Source organism: Odontesthes bonariensis, chromosome 3 (genome assembly GCF_027942865.1).
Source record: "Odontesthes bonariensis isolate fOdoBon6 chromosome 3, fOdoBon6.hap1, whole genome shotgun sequence".
Taxonomy (NCBI): domain Eukaryota; kingdom Metazoa; phylum Chordata; class Actinopteri; order Atheriniformes; family Atherinopsidae; genus Odontesthes; species Odontesthes bonariensis.
In genome coordinates, this window is record NC_134508.1 from 24,396,293 (window position 1) to 24,408,503 (window position 12,211).

Consider the following 12,211-nt stretch of genomic DNA (forward strand, 5'->3'; position numbering starts at 1 on the left):
CACCATGCAGCCCAGTTGCTCACACTTGATAATCATCAAAGAATCAAGCTCTGTTTTTTTTTTAGCAGCACCTGGCTGCTACTTACCCTCTTCATTCCTATGAAAGCAGTAAGTGTGGACTTAGTTTCTCACGAACAGGTTCTACCTTTGTCTTGGTTTTTGCTAAATGGAAAAATGACACTGAGTAATATGTCATGTGCTTTTGTTCATCTGAGGTTGTACTTTTCCCAATTTTAAGAACCGATATGGACCAGATGATTTTATGAAATATCCTGATATGTAAAACCGCAGAACTGAAATGTATATGATATTATCTATCTATACTAGATCTTCATCATTTGCCAAATCTCTATTATTGTGCGGGGTGCCATTAATCTGTATTAACCAAAATCAACGTAAGAAAATAAATACAAATTATGACACGAGGACTGAAGTTTCTGGTAAATCATACAAATGAAAAAATAGCCAACATTTCAGGACCTTGTAGTATTTAGAATAAAGAAATCTGCCAAAAGCTTTAATGAAGAAATATGTGTTACTCAAATGATGTGTCATGTATACTCAATGTCTTTGACTTTTAAGGAAGGACCCTTATTTTCAAATGCTGGAGGAATTTGAAGGGTCACATGATATTTCTATTTAAGTGAACAGTAAATCTTTGAACGTTGCTTCATATAGTAAAACATCACAACAAGGTGTGTGATATTTGGCCTGAAGATCAACTCATTCTGCAACTCATTATGTTGGAGATTTACTATTGGCCAGTAACTATCTGAGTTTTTGCTGGAAGGTTTCTACTCAGCTTGAATAATAAATATCGCCTGTTTGGCTGCAGTGTGGTGCAAATTCCTGACAAGAGATACCAGCACATGCTGCAACAATTAATTTCTCTCGACTAGAAGCCTGCATGCACACACTCATACACACACACACACACACACACACACCCTGATTCACACAGAGGAAGAGCAAGCTATTCAGCCCTTATGGTTACCCCACCCTTCAGCAACACACAGTATGAAGCTGCACACAATCATTCTGAAAATGTACACCCACTGATCTGCTTCCCATGCGGTGCCCATTAACTGTGTTGCTCAGTTCAGTCAGTGACAATATGGGAGAAATCCTGTGGCAGCCATCTTAGGTGTAGCACTGCAGGATGTTACGAGGAGCTACAGTAAAGGACGACCATCATTCAGTCTCTGCTCTGATTCTGTGTTCAGCACCACGGACAGCTCTGCCCCCCTGAACCCCCGCCTGGCAGGAAAGGAGAAGCCATCTCCTGCTGTCACACAAAAAAAGCATCTCTCGTTCCCTCATCTGTAGCTACACTACACCCCCCTCTGCCCCTCCCCTCGGCTTCCTTCTCACCTCCCCCTCTCACATCCGCAGCACCGACCGACCAATAAAATACAGAAAATACGTAAGCATCGACGAGTGCTCGGCGCAGGCGGAGAATACTCGGTGTGAAGCAGACTACACCTCCTCCAGCACCACTCGTACCGCTGACATCTCTCAGTGAGCGAGTATAACCGGGGCCTATCCCTGTCTTGACTTCGGGTACAATATACACTATATCTAGGCACGGTTAAGACAACGGCACAGCTAACATCTGGGGGTATTAAAAACTCAATTGGCAGGCTAGGATATCCGTAGGGAAGCATCACTTCTAGAGCAAGATGTTAGATCCGTCGTCCAGCGAAGAGGAATCTGATGGGATAGTGGAAGAGGAAAGCAAAGAGGCGATGGCACCTCAGGCCGGATCCCGCATCTCTCCAAGCAGGACCAGCGAAAGCTCAGGTGGACTAGCGCCCAGCAGCAGCCGCAGCAGTGCCCGTCCGACCAGCCCGAGCCCGTCGGCCGCCAGCGAGGAGAAAGAGGACCTGGAGAAGATGCACAGAGAGGAAGAAGAGCGCAAAAAGAAGCTGCAGTTGTATGTTTTTGTGATGCGGTGCGTCGCATACCCATTCAATGCAAAGCAGCCAACAGATATGGCAAGGCGACAGCAGAAGGTAAGGGCCACTCAGTGCAAACGCATAATTAATAACCACATGATGACGAAATGACTCCTTTCATTTCGCAGATGTTGTCATTGATGACCTACATAAGCCAGAACACGGGTGTGTGTGTGTGTGTGTGTGTTGGGGGGTTGGACCACTAGGCCTATCCGATTGCGAACAGATACATCACAGCTCCAGTGAATGCACAGTTTGTTTTTTGACGCAAAATGTTGCAATCCTCAGAGCATGACAGAAGCGGGTATAGGTATCACCCAGGAAAGTGAAGGGACTGGTGGTGCTGCAGAGCTGCAGACTGAGTGCAGTTCATGTTCCTCCAATACACAAGCTCGTAAGTGAGATCAGTCCTACAGACCAGAAAATCAATTAATTGAAGGGACATTCAGGAGATGGTGGATGTCGATTTGCAACAGGACGGTGTCATTATCTAGTTGGTCTACATCTTATCAAAGTCGAGATCACCCGTTAAATATGCAGACTATATGGTTTTATGTCCCGTCTTTTTGATGGATTCTCAATTCCGAGCCGTTTGCGCCATCACTTATCCAGTCAGTTTGGCCTCCCAAGGTGACTTTTAGTCACAGACCTCTTGAGTGTATCTTAATTGCCTTTTTTCTTTCCAGATGAGCTTGACTTCTGGCAGTAAACTGTAAAAAAATTGCATTAAACAACATTTTCTGCCTCTTCACAATTGATTGTAAAGCCATTGTCTTTAAAAATGTCCAGTTTATGAGGTTTAGATAAGTTACTGTAAGGGAAAAGATCCCCATCCTGGTTTCACACCACTGCTGGGTTCTTCAATTGATGCTGAAGCCAGTTTTGGGTCACGCTGTCCTTACTGTCAAAGTCATCACGCAGGCCTTACTATACTGAAGGAATACTCACCTTATTGTCTGACAACGTCCCTAGTTTATTGTTCTTTTTTTTGCATTGTATTGCCATAGTTTATCATCTGGTCGTGCAAGGCTGTTATTGATTAAAATACATCACTGCATGTTATGAGTATGGCTACAATCACTTGAGTGGATTGTGGTGTGCTATGAGTTTCTTGTACTTCTTTTCACAAAGGCAGAATTTAGTTTATTGTGCTTGGTGAGCCCACAGATGTTTCACTCAGGGCACTAAAGGCTAGTCATACCTCTCTCATTCATTTGAATCATTGTTAACAATAGTATGGTAACTGCTCTTTAAAAAAACGGTTTGGTTTGACATGCAGACTACTCGTTTTTCTCTGGACACCGCTAAGCCATATGGTCTGAAATCTGCTGACTAATGAGGAAGTGCATGTGGGTGGCAGAAACCACAGTGTTTACCATCTATTTGTTTGTTTGTGGTCCTGTTGAGCATAGCTTACTGGTAGTCTAATACAGGCTTTGTAAAGCACTTTCAAATCTGGTACCTCAGGGAGCAACAGTATGCTGTGGTTGAGTGAAAATCTGGACACATAATCCAATGCTTGCTGTCAATCCAGGCAATCGAAAAGTGTTGGTCTTTGTATGAAAGTGAGTTAGTTTCATTTAACCAGGTAATGAGTATAATTCATTGCACAGAAATATTTAACATAAATCACTGAAGTCAGGGTGTATTATGTTACAACAGCTGTGTGCATTTATAACGTCAAGGAACTGCATCTAAGTCATAATTTTACTAATTCATTGCTCGTCCAATAATGTCTCTGTAGATTCCTCTCCCTCCAGTGAGTGTTTGCCTCACGGATATCCATATAAACACATTGTTATAAACAAAATTGTAATTCAGTCATTTTCTATTAAGAAAATTCCTCACTATGTTGGATGCGCAGTCTAATATGCAGCCTTTCACCATGTTGGTTATTTAAGATTAGACACAGAAATATGATTTTAAGACCCAAACGCCTCAGAAAAACATGTGGGGCAGCTTCATGATAATCCGTTATTAGAAGCTCTGGCACACAAACGGCAGTGATGGGCTATCACAGAGAAACAGACGAGACTGCAGACTTTTCAAGCTATGCTGCTGTTTCTTCAAATGCATTGCCATAACCTTGTGAAAGGATAAAGCAGTAACAGACAGTTGTCTCTCTTTGATGGCCATGGGTAATGTTTGTTGTTCTGCTGTTTTTCACTTGTTGTATCAGTGTTCATGCATAATTAACAGGTGGCACATATGTTTGCATCAGAGATGCGCGGTTGGCGGTTGAATCCGCGGAGCCCGCGGATTAACCGCGGATCGGGCGGATGACACGCCGAAAAATCGGATTTTAATTAAATTCGGGCGGGTTGCGGTTGAAGCACTGAAAAAAACAAACAAAAAAAAAACACATAATTTTCCAAAGGTAACGAACGAAAACATACATTACAAACAGTATGACAAAGATCAAAGATGGCAGCGGCAGCAAAGTTAGTGCGAGAGAGGCTTAAGACGGGTGATCTTAAAACGAAACCTAAAGAAGGTGCTAAAAGTGCCGTTTGGGAAAAATTCCACGAGATGATCAATTCGGATGACACCAGTATGTGATTTGCAAAACTTGTGAATGCGTATGTTATCCACTACATAGTAGTAGGCGGACTTATTGGCAAGATATAATGAACTACGCTGTTTGAAAAAGCCGATACAAATAGCCAAGGCACCTTCAATAGACACCTATCGGCGGATGGCGGGCGGGTTCGGTTTTGAAAATCGGTGAAAAAATGTTTGTGCAAATGGATAGCGGGCGGATATATATTTTTTGCAGCGGTTGCGGATGGGAAAATACGTCATCCGCGCATCTCTAGTTTGCATACAAGGCTAACAATCTTTGAGCACACTTACACTAATAGCCCCTTTGCACAGACTGAGTAAATTATTGAGATTATTTGCAGATATATAGATTGTTTTCATGCAATCATCATGATTGTCCCGGAGGGCAAAATCTCCCTTTATTTAATCACAATAATCAGTTTAAATTGCATGAATAGAGGAGTTAAACTAGGGCATGGAGGCTGTAAAGTTAAATGATTAATTTACATTTCTCGAGTGTTTATTATGTCTTGTAAAGATGTTGTGTGTAAAATTTGTCTGGCATTCTTAATGCTTGTGGTGTTGGTTTGATGGTTGCTCTGTCTGTTACCCAGCTTATCTGTCATTTGGTTGCCTTTTCAAACCCAAGAATATCAGATATCATATCCTTGCCCAACATCATCATACTAGTGAGATAAAAACTATGATGATCTATACAGCTCAAAGCATTACTGTGCTTAAGGCCTCACAAAGTCACAAGAATTTCCCCCTCTCGAGTAATTAGAACATTTTTCTCAAGAAATCAATGGCAACCAAAAGTTATGAAATTCTTATTTAAAGGGGAAGTTCATTTTTTTTTTTAAAACCTGGACCTTATTTCTGGAATAAAATACGTTCATCTACTCACGATAACAGTTTGGTGAATTTCGGTCTCCTTCAGGGGATATTTAGATTACTCGAGATCCGTGTATATCCATATAATGGGAGAGAACAGAGCTAGACCATACAGCCTCTAAATAAGGCATTACATCTGTCTGTATTTCACCAATACTTTAGGACGAAGGAATGAATGAACGCGTACTATTGCACTGTTAGTTCATAGCTGCCGTGTTGTTGTTATCCGGGGCTATCGGGGGGCTTATGGGAGCTTTCTACACATGCGTCTAGTGGGATGACTTCATAGACGCGCACCACTGCAGAACAGCTCATTCACTCCGGTAAGGACGTCCATCGTATTCAAAGTCATCAAAATCTGATAAATATCCTGCCATGTTGCACAAAACTAGCAGTAGCAAACTCTGTGTGAAGTTAGCCGACTGTCACAGAGCACGGAGTAGACATTAAAGAAACAGTATGAATTAAAGCTGATCAATCAAATTAGCATATTTTAATATGTCAGAATCCATTTATATATTTCCAAACTGAGTAACTGCTCGCGTTAAAGGACAAGACCGTTTTTTTTACATTGGGCCCTTGATTTCACATTATAACATGATGTTCTACTCACCCCTGCTTGTTGTTGGTAATTTGGAGCTGTTCCGAAGATATTCGAGAGGCGTCTGGCTGCTCTCTTGAGATATTCGGCCATGAAACGGTTTCCTATGGGCAATGTTATACAGGCACAAACTATGCTGTTATAATTTATTAATTACTGTACACTAGCACGGATAACATGGAGGTGCGTCGCTTACTTAAAAAAATCCGGGTTACTGTCATTTTGAATTTTTGTCGTAAAGTCTGTGTGTGTTTGTCTGTGGGCTGTCTGTGGTAGTAGCACGATGATGACGTCAGTAACACCCATTTTACGACAAAAATTCTAAATTACAGTAACCAGGATTTTTTGAAGTAAGCGACGCACCTCCACGTTATCAGTGCTAGTGTACAGTAATTAATAAATTATAAACAGCATAGTTTGTGCCTGTATAACGTTGCCCATAGGAAACCGTTTCATGGCCGAATATCTCAAGAGAGCAGCCAGACGCCTCTCGAATATCTTCGGAACAGCTCCAAATTACCAACAACAAGCAGGGGTGAGTAGAACATCATGTTATAATGTGAAATCAAGGGCCCAATGTAAAAAAAACGGTCTTGTCCTTTAAGGATTTTTCATTTTTAGTAAAAGGTTAGATGCCCTTAAGATAATCTGACCCAATAAGCTAATCTTCCAGCAGGTCTAAGTAATAGTGTACCTTTTGGCTCAGCATTTTAACATACAGTAGGTCAATGGTACTCTGAGGGAGAGGAGTTGTGAGTTGTGTAGAAGGGTTTGTGATGTGAATTTAAAACGCATCTTTGGTGTTTAGCACAGTTGTCAAATTAATTTGGGAGCTCCAGCTTTTCAGGGTGCTTTGTTTTTTTTATGTTCCAATATGTTAAAACTGGATAACAGCTTTTTAATGCACTCATCGACAACTTGCTGTATTTTGAACTGACCTGTCCATATGAATCATTTTCTCACCTCTATATTGCCGTTTGTGTTTGTGAAAAAGAAGCTGGAGTAAGAACAAAGGACTCTGGGAAGATAATCATACAAATGAAAAAAACTTAAATTATCATGTGAACAAATGTTAGTGATGAAGCTTTTGGTTCATCAGCTTTGACACAAAAAGAGATAAGAATCATTGAAGTACTTTGGCAGAGCTCAGCAAGATGTTTGCACAGATAAGCCAGCATATGAAAGGTCATACATGGACGTAATTATCTAATCTTTGTCGATAACAGAAAAATACACATCCATCAGTTCAAATGACGAAGTGGTATGCAAAAGGAAACAAGAAGACGAAGAGAAAGATGAAACTGACATCAGTTTGCACTGCATGATTTTATAGAGTGTACCGTGTATTGGCATCTGCTGTTTCACTAGTGTGTATTTCCTTATTTCTCATCTATTTTTTCAAGTAAATGAGAAATAATTTTACAAGATAACACTGAAATTGTGGGCATACATGTACAAATATCTTAGGTTAAATGCTCGCTCTCATGATGCTCATGAAACACATGTAGATCAATGTAGATAAAAGACAGCAGCAGTAAATGAGAGCACAAGTATGACACTGAAATAATTTGCATTATTATGTAAGATGTCTAAATGGTGTTCTGCCTGAAAAAAAAATCATCCTTTAGTAATGAAAGACACTGTGCAGGCAGTGTAAAAGTCAAGCTTTTAGTTAACAATGAAACATGTCAATCAGAGTTTGAAAGCTGATGCTTGAAGAAGTTATTCTCTTTTGTTAAGCAACAGATTCTGCGGCATGGTTTGAATTGCCTTTATTAATGTACTTCACCCTTCCTTTTATGAAATGTAAACATCTGAATCAAATGACAGTATCTATAATAAATATATCTATAGATAGATATAGATATATATAAATATCTTTATCTTCATGCCTTTGTCTTCTCTTTCTTCTAGTTTTTATGTGTAATGGCCTGAAGCAAACGCTTGCCGATATTTGTGGACTGAGCTCTTTTAAACAGTCCAATTTAGGACATGTCAGTTCAAATAAAGATAATGTGATTTAGGGATTTCTTTGGTGATGAGAAGTTTTATCTCCAGATTTTAAAAAAAAAATTCTCTTGCACGTTTTAGCAATAGTAGTACTCAAGAGTAAAGGAGTTCATTGATAGTACAGACATGGAGGTGGATTTAGAAAGGGCGACAGCTGAAAAGCAGCAGGTGAAATACCCCCTCACCCACAATCTGAGCAGCCTCGTGTAACATATCGCAGCTTCACAAATTACAGATTTCTTTTTCTGTTAGGGCATAGCCAAGACGGAAAGCTAAGATTTCATTTGTAAAAATGTCTTTTCCAGAACATCAGACAAAATGGAGAAAGGGTCAAATTGACCAATGCTTGCCTTGTTAATAATCCGCTACTGTTGCCTGTTTCTCATATGGATCAGAGATCTGGACAAGGTCTTATCTTAGTCTTGAGAAAAAATATTACCTGCTGAACCTTGCTGTAACATCAATACACCTCATTTGAATTATAATTAGAAGCCATTTATTGTCATTGTATTATGCATATTGAAATTGCAGATCAAGGTTTCTGAACATTTTTCTGCTGCTAATGACTGTATTTATATTTTCCCAGATTTAATGAAAACCGAAACACTGATGTCCATACAACCACACTTAAAGAAATATTGCTGTTTTCTGAAGGTCACAGCTCTTGGGATGGAAATCAGATTTGTCTGGTTGAGAACAGTTGCTATGTTCTCACACTGCCTCCGAGGATGGAGAGAGATAGATCTGCAGAGTCATGTGATTCCTTGTTAGATCACTGCATAAGATACCGTATAATCCCTATTGAAAATGCTGCACATTAGTCCTTCTCAAGAATTGCAAAATGAAGGCTGGTTCATTGAAACTGGACATTAAACATTAACAGCACTTAAAGCAGCACACACTGTAGTCATGTTACATTTATCACCTTTACACTTATGATACTGCATGCAAAATTATTAGACACATGACTGTTTTGACCTTATTAATGTTTCCATGCATACGTTACAACTCCAAACCAAATAAACCTGAAATCCTATTGGATTTTGATCATTTTCAGGTGATATATATAATTTGTGTAATAGGAAGGTTGTGGCCCTAGGGATTCATAATTTACATTTACATTTACATATGTATAAGGCAGTTTCATAAGCTTAGGTATAATAGGCCAAAAAAAGAAAATTAACTGAAAAAGGATGGACTGGGGGCACTGATATGAGCAGCTGTCATTAAGAATGTTAAATTGTTTTACCTTCTAGGGTTGAAGACAGTTTGAAAATTTATTCCTAAACTAGTAGACAGTTTCTGTGCTGCCTGTACCTTTGGAGGAAATCAGCAGCAATCAATAAGGCCAGTATTTCCATTGCTGGTCAATGGATGCAACCAAGTATTAGACTGTATAGCACGCCAGCAAAAGCCTCAAAGATGATAATGTAGCAACCTGGTCACTTCCTAACCTGACTTAAACCAGGCTGACGTATTCTGGACCAATATTTAATATGAAATTTACAGTGAGGGAAAGCATCTCTTTTAATAAACAGATCAAGGCACTGAAAAACAAATCATGTCAGTTTCCTTGCAACATCAGCATTTGTCAAACCAAGAATATGAAATGAAAGCAAACCAAAGTTACATCAGCTGGTGTGTGGGCTGCAGGGTGGTGTGGTGGTTAGCACTGTCACCTCACAGCAAGAACATTCCTGGCTGAGGTCTTCCTGTGTGGAGTTTCCATGTTTTCCCCCTTCAGGTACACAGGCTTCCTCCCACAGTCCAAACCATGCATGCTATATTAATTGGTATTTAGAAATTTACTGTTGGATTAAGTGTGTATGGTTGTTTGCTTCTGTGTTGGCTCTGTGATGGACTGGCGACCCATCCAGGATATACCCCGCTCCCAGCCCCCCCCAATCTTGTGTAGGATTAAGCGGGTACAGAAGAAGGTTGAATGGATCAGCTACTGTCGCGTGTTTTTATGTCCTTGAGCTGTTGTATTTACATGCTCTCTTCTTATATTGTATTTCTTTTTCCAGATAATTACAAGATCGTTTGCTGATAATTGTGAGATTCTAATTAAGAGGTTTTAACAGAGATGTAAAAATCCGTTTTAGCACAGATGAAGAAAACTTTTGCAAATTAATACCACATGTGGCTGCAAGTCATCATGCTTTTGTAAATTTTTGTCTTCCAAGGGAATTTGGGCAGGCAGCTTTTAGAGCACAATATTTGTTTGTACAAATGTGTGCTGTTATTAAACATTGATTAAAGGCAGAATTTCTAAGACATGAATACAAAAGGACAAAGAGGAGAGTCTGAGGAAGATTAGTTATGCTGATTTTCCACATTAAAGACAGAGGAGTTAAGGCAGGACCATTTCAGCGGTCCCCTCTGCTTCTCACTCTGATGGCTCCAACACAAAAAGCAGCATCAAGCAGGCACGAGGCTGCGTGTCAGGTAGATGCTTAGTTTGAGTTTCAGATGTTGTCACATATGTTTGTCACCATTCCTTTGAATAGAGTCACTACAAGTGAGTCACCTTCCCTCTGACAGACACGAAACTTAATTGGGTTTCAAAGGCACTATTTATTTTTGCTCAGGATAACTGCTTTGATCTCTAACACTGGCTTAAAATTGCATTGGAAGCATCACTGAGCACACATCAGTTCCGCATGAAATATAGATGTCACTTAAGCACAGTGAAAAACATACAGAAAGGTGACAAAGTAAAGGAGACATCTGAAGTGAGAGTGGTCTACATTGTCACCACATAACAGCCCAGATAAACACCTGTGAGATTTTGGACTTACATGTCAGATATTGCTCTCCACAGTCATCCTCACATTATCAATTGAGGAAATGTCTTTTGAAAGATAGATTCATAGAATCAATGCCAGGAAGATGGCCTGAAACATAACTAAGCAGGCCTGTTTCACATGAAAAACAAAGAGTAGTCAGAAGATACAGAGATTTGGATTCACATTGATGAACACAAAATATGCAGTGTAAATAAATAAATATATATATACCTGTGTGTGTGTGTGTGTGTGTGTGTGCATTTTATGTGACACAACGCATGACATTTTAGGTAATTTTAGTTGGCAATAGTTGTGTTTTGTGTGTGTAGCTGGGTGGTGGTACTCAGCATTGGGAAAAATGATTTCTTAATGTTATACGTTATGGCAGCTTTTGTTTTAGGACAAGCCATGATGTTTTCCTTACCTCATCCATGTAGTTTTTTAATGCCTATAATGGTTTTCAAGTAGCTTGTAATGTGTAGCAGTTGAATGGTGACTAAAGGCAAAAGGAAACAGTGGCTGAATCCAAACTGGACTCAATTGTTTAGCCCGAAAGTTAGTTTTTTTTAGCCTCACCCCTCCACAACCCCTCAGACTTTGAAAACAAATGGGATGCAAACATAATTTCATGACTCATTACTAAATGTGGGGAAACAGTGTTTCTCTATGAAGTTATTTTCCTAAAAAAACAACAACAAAACAGCAAAAAACTGCATTAGCGGAAAAAAAGTCCTTTTTGTGACTATTTGAGGTTTTGTTGTGAGATTGAGTTGAACCACTGGGTTTTTACCCTTTGTCACTCGTGAGCCCACCATGGCCTGTGGCAAAAAGTTCAAGTAATGTTCATGACAGGCAGACACTTCAAACATATCTTTTTGTTCTTAAAGGCGGGGTAGGGGATCTTTTTCTGGAACATTTTTTTACATATTGCTTGAAATACTCTTCACACCCTCATTGCAACCAATTAATTAAAAGTTTTGACACAAATATGAAAAGTTTTAGTGGCCTCTAGAACGTACAATCTAGGAAAAACACTATGCAATCATACTGAACGGACCGTTAACAATGATTGGATTCTGATGCCGTCTATCAAACTGCAATCTGCTCCTCCCTCCCCCTCCTTCTCCCTGTGCGCGTACCCTGCTCTGTGAACGAATTACGCGTCCAGAAGCTTGGTAGGAAGCTAAACTAGAGCCAGCTTGGCTAGCACCTAGCATTATTAAACGTATAGTTAGCATATACTAAATACTAAATACGGCAACGATCGATGCTTGCTGTCAGAACAGCGCTCGTGCACCTTTGTGCTCGTGCGCATTAATGTACTCTAGAGGCGTGGCTTTGGGGGGAAAGTGAAGAAAAGGGTTGGGACTTTTGACCTGGGTATTTTCAAAATGCAGCTTCGCTGGACTCAAAATCCAGGA

General features: G+C 39.9%; 1 protein-coding gene across 1 annotated transcript in view; it reads left to right on the top strand.

Annotated features, from left to right (window-relative positions):
* Positions 1 to 1,436: 1,436 nt before the first annotated feature.
* Positions 1,437 to 12,211, top strand: part of LOC142377260 (calcium-dependent secretion activator 1-like) — a 52,249-nt gene continuing 41,474 nt past the window's right edge. The window contains exon 1 of the mRNA XM_075461184.1: positions 1,437 to 2,012. Within this exon, the coding sequence (XP_075317299.1) occupies positions 1,680 to 2,012 (333 nt within the window). The 5' untranslated portion in view covers positions 1,437 to 1,679. The remainder of the gene's footprint in view (positions 2,013 to 12,211) is intronic.